This window comes from Hydra vulgaris, chromosome 02 (genome assembly GCF_038396675.1).
Source record: "Hydra vulgaris chromosome 02, alternate assembly HydraT2T_AEP".
Taxonomy (NCBI): Eukaryota; Metazoa; Cnidaria; class Hydrozoa; order Anthoathecata; family Hydridae; genus Hydra; species Hydra vulgaris.
In genome coordinates, this window is record NC_088921.1 from 52,787,501 (window position 1) to 52,809,574 (window position 22,074).

The following is a 22,074-nucleotide window of genomic DNA, read 5'->3' on the forward strand; positions in this document are numbered from 1 at the left end:
CATAACACTGCTTCAAAGCAAAAATTAAAACATGAGTTCAGTGACGCAACACGGAAAAAACTGTTTTTTAACAGCATACTTTTAAAAGGAGTTTTCGCTGAAATTTTAATTCTTGCTTGACTTATTAGATTTTTTTGTTGTAATTTATTCATTTGGCAATAAGGTAGTCATAAAAAAAGCCACAAACAATAAAGTTTTCATATCGTTTTATTTTACAGAAAAAAAACTATCATTTCAGTGACGCAACGTTCAGTGACGAAACAAAAAGACGAAATTAAAATCATTTTAAAAAGTTTTGTTATTTTGTAATAAATTTTAATTACACTCAGGTGAAAATAGCATCGGAACAATGTTATCATTCTGAACATAAAAATAATGTGATTTTTCTTGAATAACTTAAAATTGAACTGAATCCAAGTTCATTTTTTTGTTGTCTTGTATTGTTTTCTGACATGTGAATTACAGATATTTGCAAATCTTGTAATGCTAACGCAAAATCTGCTGCTGACCTGATTTCGTATTGACTAGTTTTAACTCTCAGGGCTGCGATTCGCTTAACAGTAGCTCTTATTCCGTCAACCACTCCTTTCCTGTGCATCGCTGCAAAGAAATGCCAGAAGAATTTTTTATGAAAACGTTTTTCAAACACAACCATTGCAGCCATAATGCTTTTGTTTTTGAACTGAGAAGTGGCATTATCGCTGAACATGTGTACTTCTTTGACTTGATTAGGAATAAAGTCAAGGATTTTGTCAATGTACGGTATAACGGAAGACTTAGTATGATCAGTTGAATCTGAAACTATGGCAAATGTTTTTAACTCAATGTTCCAGACTGCTAGGGTCATGATAGAAACTTGATTTTGACTAAAATGAGCCGCTTGTGGCTCATTTTGATAGAAACATCTAGCGTTTTCAGCCCAGTCAACTTGGATTACCGCAATTTCAGAATTAACACTTATCGAAATCTCCTTCAGTTTATTAAAAATTGTTGATTAGTTTTTCTTTACAAATGCGTGTTTAACGAACTTATCACGCATCGCTGATATGTGTTGGATGAGTTCTGTTACAGTAGACTTTTTTGAAATTTTTTCAATGTTTGCATATGTTTTAGTTTCAGGCTTTCTCCACTCGTCCCAGGATACTTCGAAACCAAATGTATTAACAGTTTGCAAGTGTTTATCGAACTGTTTCATACCTTTGCATGCAACGCATTTGTCATAGGCGCAATCGTATGTGTACGGTTCACAAACAAAGTTATTTATCATTTCAGATCCAACTTTGATTGAAGGCGCTTGAATTGATTTTGTTAATGCATTTAAGGCAAATCGCATATTTTCATGCAAACTACAAACACAAACATTATGCGGAAATTTTGTAACTGATTTTACATTGCGTGGACGAAGGTCGCAAAATTTGCTGAGTCCAATTTTTATGTGCAGATGCTTTTCCTTGAATAACTCGAAAGCTTCTTTTAGCGTATAATATAAATGACGTGTCTGAATATTGTTTGCTTTTCCGTCAGATAATTGAATTCGAGTGACATCTTTTTTGTTTGGTGATATTTTGGAAACTTCATCTTCATTATAAAAGTTTACAACTGCTAGAACATCGCTTTCAGAAAGACCATACAGCTTTGAACATGCTGGAGGTAGACCCGAATTATCTTTACAAGCAGAGCTATTTAAAAGAATAGAAAGAATTTCAGATTGTTTCTCCTTTGAAGTTGGTAGTGCTTTTAAAACTTTTTCAATGCTTTTCCTCTTTGTTGAACGTTTTTAAAAGATGAGCTTGGTCTTTGATATTGATTTAAAAGTTTTCTTTTTAAAGTGCGACTTTTTAAAACTCTTAATTTTGCTTTAGCAGCATAAGCTGCTTTTTTATTAGGATCGGCTTTCAATTTTTCTCGATAACTCTTAGATCTAACTCTGGACATTTCTTTCTTTTTATCAGCATTCCGAGAAACATAATTAGCTTGGTATTCTGCATAACGTTTTTTTTTTACTTCTAATTTTGATTCCATTTCTTAAAAATTTACAACTTTATAAGAAAATGTTAATAAAAAATAAATCCAAAAGTTTACTAATATTTACTAATAGCCCTTCACAATACCAAAATGCAAAAATTTATTCGAATTTGAAAAATTTGAAAACCCACAACGAAATCTGAACTTTTGGATGATACTTTGACTTCCTTACCGCGCTATTTTATAAAACGTTAATTATCCCGCCGATGGGTTCAGTGACGCAACAGCTTTTAAACTATAACTATATGTTAATACAATGCTTTTTGACCAATTTTTTTTTTAGTAATGATTAAAAGTTTACATTAAAGTATATAATTTCTAAAAAAATCTCGCCATAAAACATAATTTCATTGCGATAATTAAACTTTTTTAGCTTTTAGTTCAGTGACGCAACGTAATTTTTGCAGATGTGTAAGCGACAAAAAAACACTTGAATTATTTTTAAAGAGTAAAAGTTTTTTTACTCAAGACATATATGTATTCTCAAAGATTCTTTCTAAACAAAAATGTGGATATGTTTTGTTTAAAATATTGCAATAACTCGCCCTCAAATTTTACTCACTTTTTCGAATAATAAAAAGAACTAACAGTTGCTAACATTTATCAAATTTATCTACTCGGTTCAAACATTTTCTACTCAAAATTTATTTTAACAATAATTTTAAGGTGTTTAAACTATAATTAAAGAAATAAAACCTTTTGAAAAACGAAATTTTTAAACATGAACTTTATCTCTTCCATCGTGGAAATAGCCATATACATATATATATATATATATATATATATATATATATATATATATATATATATATATATATATATATATATATATATATATATATGAATATATATATATATATATATATGTGTGTGTATATATATATATATATATATATATATATATATATAAAGCTACAGTTAAGCAGACTAAAGTAATTTTTTTTATTTTGTGCGTACTGCGCTATTGTCAGTGAAGACTTTTTAAGATTGCTGCCCCATGCCAAACCCTCAGTCAATGTAGTAGATAGTAGAATATATATTGGCTCTTCAGTTCATACATCAAATATCTTATAGCCTGCTGCAACAAGGGAGTGACTCTACATTAACTGAAGGTTTGGCATAGGCAAACACTCTTAAAAAGTCTCTACTAACGAGAGCACAAGAAGCAAAAAAAATTTTTTACTATGGGACTACACCTAACTGACCATTTTTAAACTTATCTATTCCACAACAATCATTTCCATACTTATTTCTTATTTAGTTTAATATTTTTTGGTCAATGGTAGAAGAATAATTCATTTAAAAAAAATTACTTTAAAAGCAAAAAAAATTAACATATGCACCTTTTCTGCATACCTAGAGCTTCTAAGAGAAAAAATGATTTGTCTTTCTCTTATAATATTTATTATAATATATATTGCATAATTTCAATCTGGCCATATATATCTATAGCAAAAAATAAATATTAAAAAAAAACTTTTTATTGTTTAAAAAAAATGTCAATTTTGCTTTTTTGTTTTTGTTATGTATACACTACATCAAAAAATAAAACATACAGTTAATTTCCAAACATTCAAGTCTTTTTATTTCAACCAAATAATAAATAACATAATTAATATTTACATATTAATTAGTAATTGCTATAATATATAATAATATTAAAAATAAAGTTCATAAAAAAAATTATTTAATTAATAAAAACAAAAAAACATAGTCAAAGAAAAAAACATACATCAAAAAATAAAACATACACACATCAAATACATGAAAGAAAAATAAGATACAAGAAGAAAAACGATTATATCCTTTCACAAAAACATGACTCATCTAATTCGGTAATGTAAATAAGACCTGTTTTTGTCATATTTTGCTTTAGTATTGCATTGTTACTTAAATAGTGCGCATATTGATGTAAATAATGGCAACCGCTAAAAAAATTTCTGAAAAAACAAAAATTTCAAAAGGAAAAGTGTCCATTGAAATTAGAATGTTAATTGTGAAACTAAAGGAAGAAGGAAAAAGTTATGCAGAAATTGCTAAGTTGATCGACAGACCTCGAGCAACCATTCAGACAGTAATTAATAATTATAGAAAAAATAAATCATTTGAAAGTGCGCCTGGAAGAGGTCGAAAAAAAGCGTTTACAATGCAAGTAGAAAAGAAAATTGAAAGAATGGTAAAAAAAGATCCAAAAACATCGAAAAATAACTGCTCTTTTAAAAAAAGATTTAAATGTGACAGTTAATCCCCAAACTGTAAGAAATTTGTTGCACCGGAAAGGCTACGCAGGACGAATTTCACGTAAGAAACCATTCTTAACAAAAAGGAATATTGTTAAAAGATTGGCTTACATGAATGAGTTTTTGAACAAGTCTGAAGAATTTTGGAACACAGTTGTATTTGTGGATGAATCAAAATTTAATATTTTCGGATCAGACGGAGCAAGGTATGTATGGCAAAAAACAGGCAATGCACTTGACAAACAAAATATTACACCTACAGTCAAACACGGTGGCGGAAATGTGATGGTATGGGGAGCGATGGGTGCAGGTGGGGTTGGTGATTTAGTATTTATTGAAACTAATATGGACAAAGAAAAATATTTAGACATTTTGCAAAATCATCTAAAACGAAGTGCAATAAAAGTAGGTGCTACTGAAAATTTCGTGTTAGTCCAAGACAATGACCCAAAACATGCATCGAAACTAATTAAAAATTGGCTGATTTTTAATGTTAAATCAACACTTCCGCATCCTCCACAATCACCAGATCTCAATCCAATTGAGAATCTTTGGGATCTTCTCGAAAGACGACTTCGGCAACACGAAATAAAAAATAAACAACAATTAAAAGAAAAACTTTTGGAAGAATGGAATAAAGTTTCAATAGAAGATACAAGAAAACTTGTACATTCGATGAATACTAGATTGCAAGAAGTTATTACACAAAAAGGTTATCATACACATTATTAAAAATACTTTTTTTCCTGTTTTTTTATATATAATTCGTAGGAGTATGTTTTATTTTTTGATGTATGTTTTTTTCTTTGACTATGTTTTTTTGTTTTTATTAATTAAATAATTTTTTTTTATGAACTTTATTTTTAATATTATTATATATTATAGCAATTACTAATTAATATGTAAATATTAATTATGTTATTTATTATTTGATTGAAATAAAAAGACTTGAATGTTTGGAAATTAACTGTATGTTTTATTTTTTGATGTAGTGTATAATATCAATAGAATATCAAAAATACTTTACTTTCTATTTTAAAAAATGGAGAAAAAAGAAAGAAAAAAATAATGGGCAAGTGGTAGGATTTGAACCACAGCTACGCACATAAGAAACGCTTCAAGTTTACCACTTTCTGTCACATTAGGTCTTTTAGGTTTCTGCCACTTTGTTGTCTTATATATATATATATATATATATATATATATATATATATATATATATATATATATATATATATATATATTTCTTTTTTTATACTCAATAAGAGCTGGATATAGTGCCATTAAGTTAAAAGTTTTATTTACAATAGTTTAAATAACCAATCCTTCTTCCAAGAACAAACAAGTTCAGCTACATGCTTTTCTCTTCTATCTTTTAATGAGTCCAGTTTTAATTTAGTAAGAAGTGGGGCTGAATGAACATCTCGATTTGCTTTGCAAATAATTCGTGAAGCAATTTTTTGAACTATGTCTAGTTTCTTTAATTGTGATGGTGATGCAGATAAGAAAATTGCACTAGAATACTCCAGTTGAGATCTTACTAATGATATATAAGCCAATTTCAAAAGGTCCCGAGTTAGGTGTCGATTAGCTCTCGAAAGAACTTCCAAGATACCATGACATTTTTTTTTAATATTATCTAGATGAGGACCAAAGGTAAGACGCCAATCAAGGGTTACTTCTAACAATTTAACTGTTTTGACTGGATTGATTATACAACCGTCTACTACCATCTTTATTACTATATACCATCATTATACTACCATCATTATACTACCATCATCATTATACTACCATCATGATTATACTACCATCTGTAAATTATCCGGCAGTTTCTTTCTAAGGTTCTTAAATATTAAAAAGTGTGCCTTAGATAAATTTATCATGAGGCCATAAGTACAGAAGTCTTTGGTTTTATAAAATATATGTACCAGTTTCGTTGTTAGTGCATACGAGTCCACATCTTCCTCAGAGTGGGTAACATCGTCAGCCAACTGAGATGTATGAGAATAAGAGCAAGTTGGAAGATCTCTAATGTAAATATTAAAAAGTTTTGGTCTAAGCCCACTTCCCTGAGGAAGTCCACATGATACTGGCTTCCGCTGGGTTACTTGATTGGTCTGAATGACTTTTTGCTCCTTATCGGATAGAGATGTGGAACCAGGATATTGTGCTCAAGCTACAGCCTATTTTGAATAGTTCGTTTATAAGAAGTTGGTGTGGAACAGAGTCAAATGCCTTAGACAGGTCAATCATAATAGCACCTGCAAATTTACCCTGATCAATGCTACACATCCAATTGTCCACAACATTTGTAAGAGCATACTCGCAACTCGATTTCTCTTTAAATCCATATTGCTCCGGAGGAATTGTATTATTTATATCACAAAAAGTAGACCGTTGTCTAGCTATTATTTTTTCAAACATCCTTTCTAATACAGGAAGTATTAAAATAGGTCTATAATTCTCTGGCTTTAATTTTAAAACTTTTGTTTTCCAGAATGCTACTATATTTGCCTTTTCCCACATGAATCATTTCTTTAATTTCTTTATTCATCCATTTAGGCTTGTTTTTTCTAAAAGGATACTGTTTAAGAGGAATCAAGTTGTTAAATATTTTTATTATAGAGGAATGCAATGTGTCTAGCATTGTGTCTAATGATGTGTTACGATTATTACTGCTATTAATAATTGTATGGCTTGTCATCAAATTAAATTTCACAAAGTCAACTTTATTGAAAGATCCTTTGACAATAGGTTCAATTTTTGTACTAATTAACTTTAAGAGTTGCTTCCACTGGGAAATGATCACTAATGGCTAATGATTCCATGCAGTAGCTTATATAAAGCATTTCTACTGGTATAGCAATAATATCTAAACAAGTTGCAAAAGTTGCAGTAATTCTTGTTGGGGCAATCAATCTTATTGAGGGATTTGCAAGTAATAAGGTAGTATGTAGCAACTTTGCAGGATGTAATTTAGGTTTCATCATGTCGGTATTTAAGTCACCAAGGATGCAGATTGGCCCAGTTAAGGTAATTTCAGCAATGATTTAATTAAATTTCAGAAACCAGTCTGGGGTATTTCCACATATTCAGTAGTATATGACAAGTTTCAATATTTTTAGGCTTAAGGTGGAGCAGCTTAGGTCTATTACTTAATGGATTTGTTTTACCTTAGTGAATGGTTTGAATGATATCATCTTGAGAAAGCGATTTATATAAAGAGAAGTAATCATTTACCAATATTATGATATCTAAAGTACTTAAAGAGGATTAATCATTTACCAATATTATGTTACTTATTTATACTAAGTTACTTAAAGAGGAGTAATCATTTACCAATATTATGACATCACACTCTCCCTCATGAGTATTACACTCTCCTTCAGGACCCTTGATAACAACATTTAGTTTTCTTCTGTTGGTTTTGAATACTTCATTAGTAGTTTGTTTAATTTGATATGAATTAGTTGCTTTGATCTCTCTAGTTATAACATTATGATCCCATAATCCAAATAATTCGGAATTAATTACTTGCTGCTTATGCTTTACTCCATTCACAATTTCAGCCTCCATTCACAACTTCAAGTTTTTTGAGGTTGGATTTAAGTAGCGTGATTTCTGTTATCAATCCCTCCATAATGATTTTACTTCCATTTACTTCATTGTTTACTTTAACAATTAATGAAAGTTGAGACTTTATTGACACTAGTTCCTCAAAGATTTCATTAACTTTTCTAGTTTTGCAGGCTTTACATATCATTTCAAGTTTCAAGATCTTTTTTGGGTTGTATATGCATTTCATTCCGAAGTTTTGACGAAGTCTGACGAAATTATTTAATAAACAAAAAACTTTATAAAACAGCAAATTAGCTTTTTCAAAAGTAGATGAGTAATATTAAAACAAAGCCTAAAACCTGTTTTTAGCTGACTCAAAAAAAAGGGTTACCTGAAATATATGTTTGCTTTACTCAGGGCCAGTGTATAAGGTGTAGTGTGTGTGTGTGCATAGAGGGACACTATACCTTCCCCTCCCCCAAACCATACAGCTTTTATTTTGGCAAAAAACTAAAAGAACCAGAAAGTGGTGAGCACAAGTCATTAATTAGATGTCTGTTTTCCATGAGAAGTCAAAATAAAAGATAATTTAAGAAAACATAATGTAGAGGACTAAGTAAAACTGTTGCCATTCATCAATATAGGAACAACAAGATTGTAATAATTATTAGCAATAAACAACTAAGTGTTAACAAAAGTGTTTTGGGCTAAAATTCACCAGCCACTTCACAGTTGTAAAGAAGAAAGATCACATTCAAGATCAGCTGCCTGTTTTATGCAATGAAAAAGTAATGACTTTTTGTTAAGACTGCAGTATAAAGTTGTGTCATCAGCATATAGAGCCACTTTAGAGATAAGCTTATCAGAAAGCTCATAAATGAACAACACAAGACCAATGATGAAACCTTCTGGTACCCCCAAGGTTACTTGAAATTCAGGAGAGTATTGTCCATCAAAGACAACTTTAATATTACTATTAGAAAAAAATGATTAGATAACTTTCCAATATACACCATAGGAAGCAAGCTTATCAAGATGACCAGCATGCAAGACTTTATTGAAAGCTTATGTTATATGTCAAGAGCTATAGCCATTGCCTCCATCTAATGCACTGAACTTTACTGTCATAATGGTTAACAACTGAACTTTACTGTCATAATGGTTAACAAGTCAACAGCATATAATGAATATCAAAATCAGTGTCAAGGAGTTGTACAGTTGTTGACACTACATAAAAGAGTTGTAAGACTTAAAATTTTAGAATTAAAAAAAAAATATTTCTTTCAAATTTTAATTAATATTTCTTAATTAATTTTGAACATACTGATTCTGAACATAATATCAATATTTTTATTGCATCTGCCATTTTATCATTTTAGTTTAAATGAGTTTATTTTTGCTAGTACATTTACATGCATTTTATTATAAATTGTAAATTATGTTTGTAAATACTAAAGTAATATTTTTCAAAAGTAAGTTATTTAGTAGTTTAACATTATAAAATAAGCATAGAATAATATATTTATGTTCAGTTTTGAAGTCGGCTAAAAAATTGCTTTATTTACTATAACATTTGCCAAATCCCTTGTTTTTAATCCTGTGAACACAAAAAATCCTTTCATGCTATTGTTAAAATTGCAAGAAAAAAAGACAGATTAGACCTGGACCTGAAAAATAGTTGTAGGCTCGACTTGGACTTGTCGTGTTTAAAAAGACAGGTAATCCCAAACCCTAGCTGATACAAAGTCCTGCTATCCCATAAAACAAAGAAATCATGTAGAAGAAATGCGATAAGAAATGCTAGCATCTTAAAGTCTCCATACATACATCCCATTTATAACTGTTGTAGTTGATTTTTTCAAGCAACAATTTTTCAATCATGTTATTTTTTTTTTAAATAAAATAAACTGAGCTTTATAATGAAAATTAATTTTCATTATGAAGCAAAACTGCCTTTAAACTTCTTGTTGTACTGTCAATGAATAACCTCCACCTTTCAGGACAATAGCACAGTGGTTCCGATACTACAAAAAAGTATCAGAATCACTGTGCTGATTTCATCTAGTGAATATTCTTCAAATTAATATCTAACCACTTTTTTGGATTAAGGTGGAGTAGGAACAGTCAATTTATCACTGTGTAGAACAGGTTCAATGGAAAATGGTGAACTTGGATAAACGAGAGTCGGACTATCCTTCGGTTTTTTATACTTTGAATTATCAACCATGTAGAAATAACAGTTTAAATGATGGTTCATTGGTTTTCTCCATATTCTTGGAATCTACTTGGCATTGACTTTCGAATTCAAAGCCATCCTTCCAGATTTAATCTGCAGCTACCACAACTGTAGTGTGGTGCATAAGATTTGTCCTGATCTTCCATAGTCATGCATGATATTCAGTAAAGAATTTTGTATCACTGTCAATTTTATGTTTAGTTTGCGTTGTACTAATATAGTAATCACAAACATAAAATAATGAGTCAGGACAAAGCTTGCAGGATCTACATTCACCACTTCTTATAACATTTGTTATTAGTTAAACTGAAAAATAATGGTGTGGCAGAATAATGTCGCAAAATTTTGATTGTCGCAAATTTTTATTGTTGAAAATGTGAAAAATGAATTTACTGTGCAATTGGGAAAGTATAAATAGTTCACTGTTTCTTCATCGCTAAGAACAACATGTCTTATTAGCTTCTCACTGCCCTCTGCCCTTTCAACTGCCTGATCAAAGTTACCTTCTTTGAAAACAATAGATATATTAAAAATAAAATAAAAATAAATATATATAAATATATATATATATGTATATATATATATATATATATATATATATATATATATATATATATATATATATATATATATATATATATATATATACATATCAAACTAGATGTTGACAAAACGTTTGACAACATTTTGACAACATCATGACAAAACGTTTATCGCAGCAAAAATGTTGAATGGAACTTTTACAATTTTAAACGTGAATAATTTTTTAAATATTGCTTAAAAGTCATAGTTTTTATATAAATATTGATCAAGATAAAATTTTCTATACAATCGTATAAAGTTTATAAGAATTTAAAGGTGTCAAATTGGACCCTTTTTGCCCCTAAAATTGCCCCAAAAGGGATATTACTGTAGCGCAATCAAATGGGTTTTTTTTATGCTCACCGAAAGACTGTGCACTTTTTCTCTGCCAAATTTTAGTTTTATACTATTTTTGTCTGGGTTTGACCCTATTTTTTGCTAATTCTCTCCGACTACAATTCTGTTTTTACCATTTGCAATATTATTCCGATTTTACTATTTGCGACAATATTCCTTTCTTTTGTTTTCGACACTATTGATTAAATTCTTTTGTGACACTATTCCTTTTTTTTATTTTCGACACTATTCATTAAATTCATTTGCGACACTATTCCCTTTTTTTTGCGACATTAGGTCTTTTATATTCAAAATATATTCAAAACTATTACAAAATTCATTTTTCTAAATTATTCCTGTCACCCAAATTGTTAACTTTTTTATGGGAGCATGCAAAGCATGCTCCCATAAAAAAAATTATAAGATGAGAAAAATTTATTTAATTACCATTTCTCACTTTGTTTATATTTGTTTATTTCTCACTTTGTTTATTTGTTTATATCTCATCAACAAAAAAATACTTCAATTTAAAGTATTTTCTTGTTGATTCGATAAAATATTGTTTATTAAAGTTTACTAAATAGCAAACTTCAGTTACAATATTTTTTAACTCGTCATTTTGATTTATTTGATAAATCTTTGCTTCTACTTTTGTCTTGAAACACAATTTTTATTTTAATTCATAAAAAATTGAGTATTCTTTTTAAAACAAAGAACTATTTTATTTTAACTTTCTATAAATTAAGAATGAAACTTTTTAAAGCTGAAACAAAATTTTCATTTTGAAACAGGCATTTTATATTTAAATAGACTGTTTTTGTATATATTTTTATTATTTTAAGTTAAAAATATATAAACGCACATCATGAACTTTAAAACGGTTGAACTACGTACACAGGGAACTCCCACAATAAAAAATTCTGCTAGTTATAAATCAAAATGATCAGTTAGTGGCAATAATAAAGCTCAGTGATCTATTACTAATATATGGGTTAAGCCTGCTAAGAAAAATAAAGTTAATGTTAATGTGGAATGCAATATTTTAAGTGCAAATAATTTTAGTAACAAGGAATCTTTCCCAAATATTGACAAAGTGATTTTTCCAACAACTTTGCAGTGTACTAACTTGTTCTTGGCTCTCACCAAAGCCAAGCAAAATGGGAAAAACTGTACAAATTTACATTTTATTGGGCATCTGAAAGTAAATGGCTTTTTCAAGTATCCTCTGAATACATCACTGCCAACAACTTAAAATGGCCTAGCCAATGTGTGAAACTATGGGAACACTCAAAATCCATATTTGATCTGCATTTTTTTCTGCAGAGCATATAGATGCTTTGAAACAGCAGCAATATATCAAGAGATTCATAGAGAAAGATTAAATAATAAATAAGCAAATAAGGAACATTTTAGTTACTAAACACTATAAAATAACTCTTAAATTTAACTCTTGTAACTTCTAGGTCTGGGTTGCAGAGGAGGTTGTAACATATTTAGAGGTGTACCCTCATGGTTGCCTGACGGTACCAGGCAATCAAATTTTGTGAAGGGCAACTAAGATTATTCCTTCGATTTTTATTAGCAGCTCTAGTTTTTTTAAACTTTTTTTTCTTTTTTTAATTTCAAGAATTCTACAAAAAGAACAGTAAATATCTAAAACTCTAATAAAACTATATTTTTAATGCCACAGTGTCAAAGTTTGTTTTCTATTATCTGCATTTTCTATTATTAATTAGAACATAAGAAAATTGTACGACCGTTTAAGCATATTTAATAAAATACTTCCTAAATAAAAACTAAAGATGTTTATTGTTTAAACAAAAATACTGCTTTCTTTTTATTTTTTTATAAATTTTATTTAAGGATTTAGAGATGAATAGAAGTATATTTGCCAAAAAAAATACTTTGACAGGCCTTGTTAAAAACCGTTATGAAGCTCAAATTTTTTGTAAATTTCGAAAACATTCAGTTAAGCAAAAACTTTTTTGTAAAATGTAAATGTCAAAAGCATTCAGATGGGCAAAAACTGTTTTTTTTGGAATATTTAAATTATCTTTTATTATCATTTATATGACGTTTATTCAGAATATATTAAGAAGTAAAAAAAAAGCATTTAACTGCAATTGAGAATTTTTTAAAAAAAGAAATTGTTTTATAAAAAAAAAATTTAGTTTTAAAAGAAGATTTTAAATATGATTTCAAAAACTTAAATTTAGTTTTGAAGAAATGTGACATAGTACCAACAAATTGTATCATTGATGCACCTGTAACAACAACTGGACGTATGTATACTTTGACCATTGACGCACCTAAGCAAATCTTAACACTATCTTGATGTATTTTTACTTTAAATTTTTGTATTTTACTTTGTAAATAATTAAATAAAACGGTAAAAGTACAAATTTTTTAAAGATAATATATTCAAAGATATTATTTCATTATTGAAAACGCAAAGTAAAAAAATTTTGAGAAAACAAGTGGGACATGGCCCAAGTGCCCCAGGCCATGAAGCCGCTGGTTGACTGCCCTGGAAACAATTTTAACACACATTCATTAGAACTACACAAATGCTAAAAGTTTCAGAGCTTCAGTTTGTCGAGAAAGTAGTGAAAAATCTCAAGATTCCATAACAAAAAGGTGGAGCACTTGCCCCGGTCCCCCCTAATGTCTTGGGGCACTAAAAATTTAAACATGCACATTCATTGGCAGTACAGAAATTCCAAAATTTTCAGAGCTTCAGCTAGTCTGGAAGGTAGTAAAAATCAATTGCAATATTCTGCTACAAAAAAGTGGAGACAGAGCCCCATTATTGATATATGGAAATCCATGTAATTGCAGATCAAAATCTTTATATTTTTTGAAAGATCAATGAATATAGAATAATGTGTAATATTTTGCTCTTTGTAAGACTAATTTGAGTTTAGCTGTCTCATCTTGTGATCTTGGTGTTGATGATTATCTTCCATTAATTCGTAAAGACTCCAATAGTCACATTCTTGGCCTTGGCATTTACATTTGTAAGAATTCATTAATTTGTTCAGAAACTTGGTTTGAAGTTCTCTCAACAAATAAATGAATCTCTCTCTCTATCATTCAGCCAATATCGTTGTTAATGACTCAATTACTTATCACACTGAATGGCTTGGCTCTAGTGTCAGTGACTATGTAGTTGTTAAAGCCCACAACTTTCGCCTTTCTCAATCTCTAACACAAATAGTCAACTTTCCAACTCGTTTTCCAGTAAATCCAGATTATTTACCTTCTCTACTTGACTTATGTCTTGCTTCTGATCCTAGTCAGTGCTCAATTTCTCCACATTCACCCTTCGATGTTTCTGATCACGGTTTGAATTCTCTAAAACTATAATCTTGTTCTTCTTCATCATAACAATTCCCCTATCATCATACCAATTATAACTACCTTAAAAATGACTGGGGCTTTTTACATGATTTTCTACAGGATGGCCCTTGGGTAGAAATCTTTTGTCTACTTGCTGATAAATATGCTTCTTATGTAACTCTTTGGATTCAGGCTGGCATGGAAACTTTAATTCCCTCTTGACAATTCCAAGTCAAACCTGACTTTTCTCTGTGGTTTTTCACTAACTGTGGTACTGCAATTTCTAATCATAGCCATTACTTCTATATCTATCACCAAAACAATTCTCCAGAAAACAGACACCTGTTTACTATTGCTAAAAACAATTCTAAAAGTTTTGTCATTCGCTATTCTCAGGTCACAAAGTCTTGTATTTTATCTCAAAAATTAGACTCTAGAGACTTCCTGAGAATCTTTAACAGTGTCTTTGATAAGGGCAAATCTTTTATTCCTCCTCTCTTGCATGGTTTAGATTTTGTTATCTCCACCTAAAGAAAAAGCTGAATTGTTTGCTAAGAAATTTCCTCAATCTAATCTCTTGATTCCAATAATCACATTCTATCTGATATAGCCAACTAACAAGTTGATCCATTGCTTGACATTTGTATCACTCCAGCTTCTGTATCTAAAGTGATTTCCTGCTCAGACTATTTTACAGTTTGTGGTCCGGACAACATACCTGTTATAATCTTACAGAAGTGTTCTCCAGAGCTGTCATCTTTACTTTCAAAACTATTTAACAAGTGCTTATCAGAGTCTTGCTTTCCAGCCTGTTGGAAAGCAGCATCTGTTATCCCTATTTTCAAAAACACTGGAGAGCAATCTGACTCGTCTAACTACCGCCTTATTAGTCTTCTTCCTAAAATAAACAAGGTTTATGAATTTTTAATTAAGAAACACTTAATCTCTTATCTTGAATCTAATAGTCTACTTTCTGATTATCAATATGAATTTCGATCTTCTTGGTCTACAGCTGATATGCTAACAGTGATAACCGATAGATTTTATCATGCATTAGAAAGATGTGGAGAGGTTAAGGCTATTGCTCTTGACATTTCTAAAGCTCTTGATATTATTGAATCCTTCTGTACCAATCTTGGTATAAAAGTTTTCCTCAATGGACAGCACTCTTCTTCATATCCTGTAATTTAAGTGGTTCCTCAAGGTTCTATCCTTGTCCCTATACTTTTTTAATTTACATTAACAATCTTCCAGATATTCTCACACCTAATGTGGCATTGTTCGCTGATGATACTACCATTTATTCTTGTCTTGATAAGAAGCAAACACTCTCTGATTGCTTGGAGGGGGCATTTGAGCTTGAAAAAGATCTTCTACTCTACTACACTTCTGCTACAGCATGGGGCTCACAATGGTTTGTGATTTCTAATGTAGATAAAACTCATTTTTTTTAGCTTGTCATCACAATAAATAGATCTTCCTATATTTATGAACGGTTATATACTTGATGAGCCATCTATCCTGTATCTTCTAGGATTAACTCTTACTTCTGATCTTTTTTGGAAACCATATATCAAATCCATTGCAAAATTAGCATCTGCTAAGTTATCTTGGGTGGATTTTTTAATGATGCCCTTTCTCTTTTAGACAAGGTGTAAAAACCCATAGTAAACATAGTTGGCCCTGCTTTTGCAGCCAACCTTTGACCATTATCACATCCTCGTAATGTTAGCTAGCATCTCTTAAGTCATCTACTAAAATTCCTTCTCATGTTACTCGTTATTCAAATAAGTCTCATCCTTTTACTGTGACTGTTCCTAAGTGCTGCAAAAATTCTTATTCACCTAGTCTTTTTCCTTAAATATCAGTTCTTTTGAATTCGCTTCCTTAAACTTGCTTTCCTGGTTTATACAATTTGCAATCTTTTAAGTCATCTGTCAATTGTTATCTTACTTTGTACACTTCATCTTTTCTCTTTGAGTTTCAGTCATTTCTTCCAGTAACTTCCAACCCTAATAGTGGTTGCTTGCAGTCTTGTTGGAAGTGAAGATGTGACAAAAATATATATTGCAAAAAAATATCCCCTTTATGGTTAAAGAAAAAATAATAACATTCCTTTTTAAGGGAATAATATTATTTTTCTAAATCTTAAATTTAAATAACTATTAAGGTTTGATCAAAGCTTATTGATATAATTTAAATTTTATCTGAAAATTTCCTGGTGTTTTGAATCAGAAAACATGTAATAAATACAACTCTCTTCACTAAATCATACTTTTTGAAAATGTCACTTGAGTACAAAGGCTATATTATGCCTCTTTTGAGAAGGAAAAAAATCAGTTTAGCCCATTTAGATGATACAGTGTAAATTAATTTAGGTCATGTTTCAATAGTTACTATCATATCTTTGAAAGCAAAAATCTTAATTGATTGACAATGAAAAAAAAATTACAATGAAGAAAACTTATAATTATAATAGGAACAATAAAACATAAAATTCAAAAACAATTTTCTTAACACACTAAAACCTTTTGTCATACATTTTAATCACTCATGCTTTCATAAAAACAATTTTTTATTAGTAGAATATTTTTCATAGATTCATTCTGACAATATTTCTGTCATCATTATGCCAAAAGGTTGCCATAACTCTAGAAACTATTTAACAAGTTTTTATTTGAATCTTGTTTTTAAACCTCCATTATTTAATCATTCACCTTTTGACACCTCACTTTGAATCAATTAGCTTACTTTTTGAAAATCTTATTGGTTTTTAATATTTTTTTTCAAAAAAACCTTATTGAAAATCATATAAAAATAGGATTTTTTTTTTTTTAGTGAAAGATACAATATATCTTGAGGCATAACAAAAAACAAAATTATAAACTACTTACAGCATGAGGCCATGGATGTTTTTTTAGCCAAACTTCTCTTATAACAACATGTCTCACAACAGTAGAATCTTCATTGCTATCAGTTGTAAGAGATCTTGTTTTTCTCCAGCTATTTGAACCAGGAAGAGGAAGAAAATCATTTAGAGAAGTCATTCATTACATTTATTCCATAAAAATTTCTTGTTAATTTTAATAATCTACTGAAACCAATTTATATAATTAAAACAGTTTTACTCTCTCCTGCCAACATAATAGTACCGTGATATGTTGTAAAATAAAACATGATATGTTATATATAATACAACATAAATATGTTATATATGTTATGTCATATATAATATAACATAATGTTATAATATATATAACATGATATGTTATAATATAAAATGAATACGTTATATATAATATAAATAAACGTGATAGATAGGTTATAAAAATAAACAATATAATTAGTACTTTCATGTTTTTAATCTAAATAACAATCCCTCTAGAGCTTTTAACATTAAAATTTTAATAAGGTTGTGATTTAAAAATGTCAAAAAGCAAAGTGAAGAAAAAAAACATTGTTAAAAATAAAAAAAACCTTCAAACTCTTTTTTAAAAATTTAAATTCTCCTAAATTCTTTATTAAAAACTTTATAACAAAGAACTTTTATCCCCATTTAATCTTTTTGTGAAAATTAATAAAATTTAAAAATATATAAAATGATTAATTAAAAACTAACAAAATGAACTTTTATTTAATAAAATTTGATTTAAAAAATTGCTTTAACTTTTCTGTGCTACTTAAAATTAAAAAATGAAATTATGAGATCCGTCCAAACCAAGTGTGGGACCATGGATATTTAGCTTTTTAAAAAAAACTTTTTTCAAGCCATAAAATTTTATGAATATATTTCCCATAAATAATTGATTTTATAAACTGTTTTAAAATGCATATTATTTTTTTAATTTCAAAGTCTAATTCAGCATCAAATTTATCAAGCAACCCCCATTCTTCTTATTGATTTACTTGTTTTCCAAACTTCTTAAAAATAAATGTTTAAAAGACAAGAGCAATAACAGAAACTTCTTTAAATTTTTGAGTAATTGATACCTCACAGAAACTTTCTATCACCTCCATTTACCTTCCCTGGCTCTCTTTTTGAACGATTCAAACATAAAGTCATCTGATGTACCTTTTTTGTTTCGCTTTCCTCCAGATGACATCGTATTTCTGATAAATTTGGAGTCTTCAACATTTTCTATAATGTCACCACCCACAGTAGGTCCTTTATCAACAACAACAGCATTTTCTAATCTTTCTTTTTCTTCTTTCTTTTCTTTCTCAATAGCTTTCTTTTCATCATAAAACCTGCTGTGATGCATAAAATTTGATGCCATATTAGTTGGTACAAATTCAGATGCTTGTTGCTTACGATTTTTGCTTTCTTCTATCATCTTCATTTTTGCTTCTTCTGTTGCCTCAATATTTTTAATTTTAGCTTCAATTCCTTGAAAATGATTTTAAAAATAAACATTAGTTTTCTTGTTTTTATTAAACTATTTTTTGATTAGAACTATAATATCAAAGTTTTATAAATTTATAAATATAAACAAAAATTAAAAATTAATAACTTAGCTGTTAAGGTATTGAAAATAAAAATAGAAATACAATCAAATTAACCTAAATCAACTTCCGGGATACCACATAACACTTGGCTAGATAACATCTCCTCTGATTTCATTATTTTTGATTGCACTTTTAGGTTTTCAGGTAACTGATACAAAAGATCTTCTTTTGATAATACTCTTTTTATCATAAAACATATATTACACAAACTTAATATATAACATTGAGATATATAAAATAATGTAAATACTTATAAACATTTATCATTTACAAAATTGGGAAACACTATTATTGTATTATTATTGCCAATTTTGTTTTATTTTACACATAAAACAAACTTACTTTGTATCTGGATTTTCTTGTTGATTAACTCCTCTTTTTTTCATGAGTCCCTCTTCAATATATTTTAATAACTGTTTATCTTCATCACGCTGATTTGTTTCAGTGGAAAAATTGGTTCCAAAATTAGACAAATCTCGAGATTTTCCATTATCAACCAAACCTCCACCTGAGTTCAACTTAAATGGATCATCATTGGTTTTCTCTTTATTTTGGGATACTGTATCTAATAAACTTGCTAAGACTTCCACACTTACACCTTTAGGTCTACTACGAAACTTTTGCAACTCTTTGCGGTCATCAATCGAAGCAGACACATCTATATCATCTTCTTCGTCTTCGTCTCTTTTTTTTCTATAACTCCGCTTTTTATTCATTTTCTAAAACTTGTTTATATTTTTTAAATGCAATTCAAGCAAAGTATTTAGTAAAAACTGCATATAAAAAAGCTGCATTTCTAAAAGAATTATTGATACTTTAAATTAAAAATAGATTTGAAGAATCAATTTCTAACAAGTTTGTTTTATTTTTAATAATTGAAACTTGAAAATTGAAAACAAAACAAAAAACAATAAAGATGAAAAAATCAATTTTGAAAAACCCTTAAATTAAACTTATATGAAATTTAGATCAATTGAACCAGTGTAACTACCATCCTTTTTCATTCATTTTATACTTTTATCAATTTAATTTTGACAGTGTAAAAATCAATTTACTTTTCACATTCTTATATTGCATTCATATCTGCATTCATATAAGCAGACAATTTTTCTTTATACAAATAAAATAACTAATTTCATGCATTTTTATTGAATGTACTAAATTTTATTAAAATTATTTTATCTAAAATATTCATATAAAAATTTTTTATTGATGTTTTATATCAAATTTGGTTTATATAAAAGTAAATATAAGCAACATCTTCAGTAATATCATTATTCCTGATATTGTCCTAGGCAGCTCCATGTTTATACTGATAGTTGCAATTTAAGATGAATTAATTGTATGTGGTTAGTTTCAGCCTGTTAAAAATATGCATAATGACCAAATTAAAATTGATCAGTGCATGTTAAAAATTATTGATGTCAATGTTTTATTAAAAGTTTCCTATTGTGGCACTTCTTAAGTTCAAATCTAATATTTTAAAGTGTCTTTTTTAATAAATTAAGTTTTCTCATTTTTTCAGTTACGTACCTTTTCTACAAGTTCCTACTTCTTCTGAAAAAACATGAAATGAATTAGAGGGGACGTAACTTGTAGTTTTAACTAAGCTAACTTAAACAGACCTAACTAGCTAATTTAAACAGACCATTTCAAATAATGATTTGTCTATTTCTTATACTTTCTTGTTATTGTAGCAAGAAAATATGAAAGTAAATAAGAATAAAAAAGTATAATGCTAAAAAGAAAATATCGGGAAAATAAGAAAAATTATAAAATATAGATTATTGGATGGATGAAAAAAGGATTCTAAGAAAATATATATTAATTATTACATTGTACATTTTTGTAAACATACACGCGTGCTAGCATAATAAGTAAAATGCATGTTTGTTTTCATTTTATATATAAATACGTTTGTAAGAGTGTAATTCTATTAGCGTACTTTTAAAATTGAAAAAATTTAGAATTTAAAAAGCAAATTAATCATGGAGTTAACAACAAAAACCCAAAAATTGGAAAACATTTCCTTAATTATAATCAATCGCAAACTGAGACTATAGTTTACTATTGAACACCTGTAATGAAGGGTACTGTCAAAATTTCAATTATTTGTAATTGCTTTAAAAAATTAAGACTTTATGATTTCTTTTTTTTTTTTTCTTTTTTTTTTTTTTCTGATATTTTTAGTTTAAAGGGGGCATTTAAACGTTTACAGCTAAACTTTTTGTTTTTAAATTAAGCTTAAATTAACTGTAAACTTAATAAAACTTTTTTTTGCAATCATCCGTTTGGGAAGTTAATTTTAATTTTCTATTTATTTTTATTTTTTTATATTTGTTTTTTATTATCAGTTGTTATTATTTAGTTAACAATTTTATGACATTTACCTCCTTAACGGAGTTAATAAAAAATGTTATTTACGTCATTTTATGTCCATAACATGTATCGATGATACACGACAACAGGTTTATTAATTGTCTAATTGTCTAACCGGTCTCAAAAAATTGTTTTATTGTTTTATTCATTATAATTTTAATATGCCAATAATATTTAAAGATCGCACAGGAAAAAAGTCGCATTTAAAAAGTTTTGAGAAATAATATATATTGACCATTTATAAAAATCTTTGAATAAATTTTTATTTGAAATTGTAAAATTATATTATAAATTTTAACTTTAAATAAATTAGTCAAAAAAAATTTTTTTTTTTTTTTTTGATTTTTGCTCTTCTTTGCTTTATATGAAGACATTTATAAATGATCATTGTGTATTTTATCAAAGCTTTTAAAATATGTCTAATAGACATTTTAAAATGTGTCTAATAGACACATTTTAAAAGCTTTGATAAAATACACATTGTGTATTTTATCAAAGCTTTTAAAATGTGTCTGCTTATTTCTTTAGTTTGATAAAATATCACCGACACAATCATAAAGTACGAAAAATCAAGTTAAAAATGTTTGGCTTCATCATTTCGGATCCATCATTTTTTGGTGTTTAAAATAGCTACCTTCCAGACACGGAGCAAAGTTCAAACCTGTTTATTTTTATGTTTTACGTCAAATAAGGATGGTTTGCAAAAATTTACAATCATTGGAGCCTGAAAATTGGGAACAAAAAAAACAAAAAATTTTTGCTCCTTCCTTGCCTCAAACGAGAGAACAACAAGTTGATAAAATATTTTTTATACTATTCCTAACTTGACTAATATTCATCGATAAATTTTAAATTTCATAATAAAGTATT

General features: G+C 28.4%; 2 protein-coding genes across 2 annotated transcripts in view; both read right to left on the bottom strand.

Moving 5' to 3' along the window:
• The window catches only part of LOC105844611 (nischarin), a 49,743-nt gene extending 32,326 nt beyond the window's left edge, over positions 1–17,417 (bottom strand). Inside the window, exon 1 of the mRNA XM_065791348.1 lies at positions 17,214–17,417. Coding sequence (XP_065647420.1) covers positions 17,214–17,366 — 153 coding nt within the window. The 5' untranslated portion in view covers positions 17,367–17,417. The remainder of the gene's footprint in view (positions 1–17,213) is intronic.
• A 673-nt stretch (positions 17,418–18,090) lies between these two features.
• LOC100203922 (splicing factor C9orf78 homolog) lies at positions 18,091–19,644 on the bottom strand. Its single transcript, XM_065791349.1, has 3 exons — positions 19,168–19,644; positions 18,880–19,004; positions 18,091–18,706 (listed from the first exon to the last, which is right to left on the bottom strand). Exons 1-3 carry the CDS (start codon positions 19,539–19,541, stop codon positions 18,327–18,329), a joined length of 879 nt encoding a protein of 292 aa, XP_065647421.1. The 5' UTR covers positions 19,542–19,644; the 3' UTR covers positions 18,091–18,326.
• Positions 19,645–22,074: the final 2,430 nt, after the last annotated feature.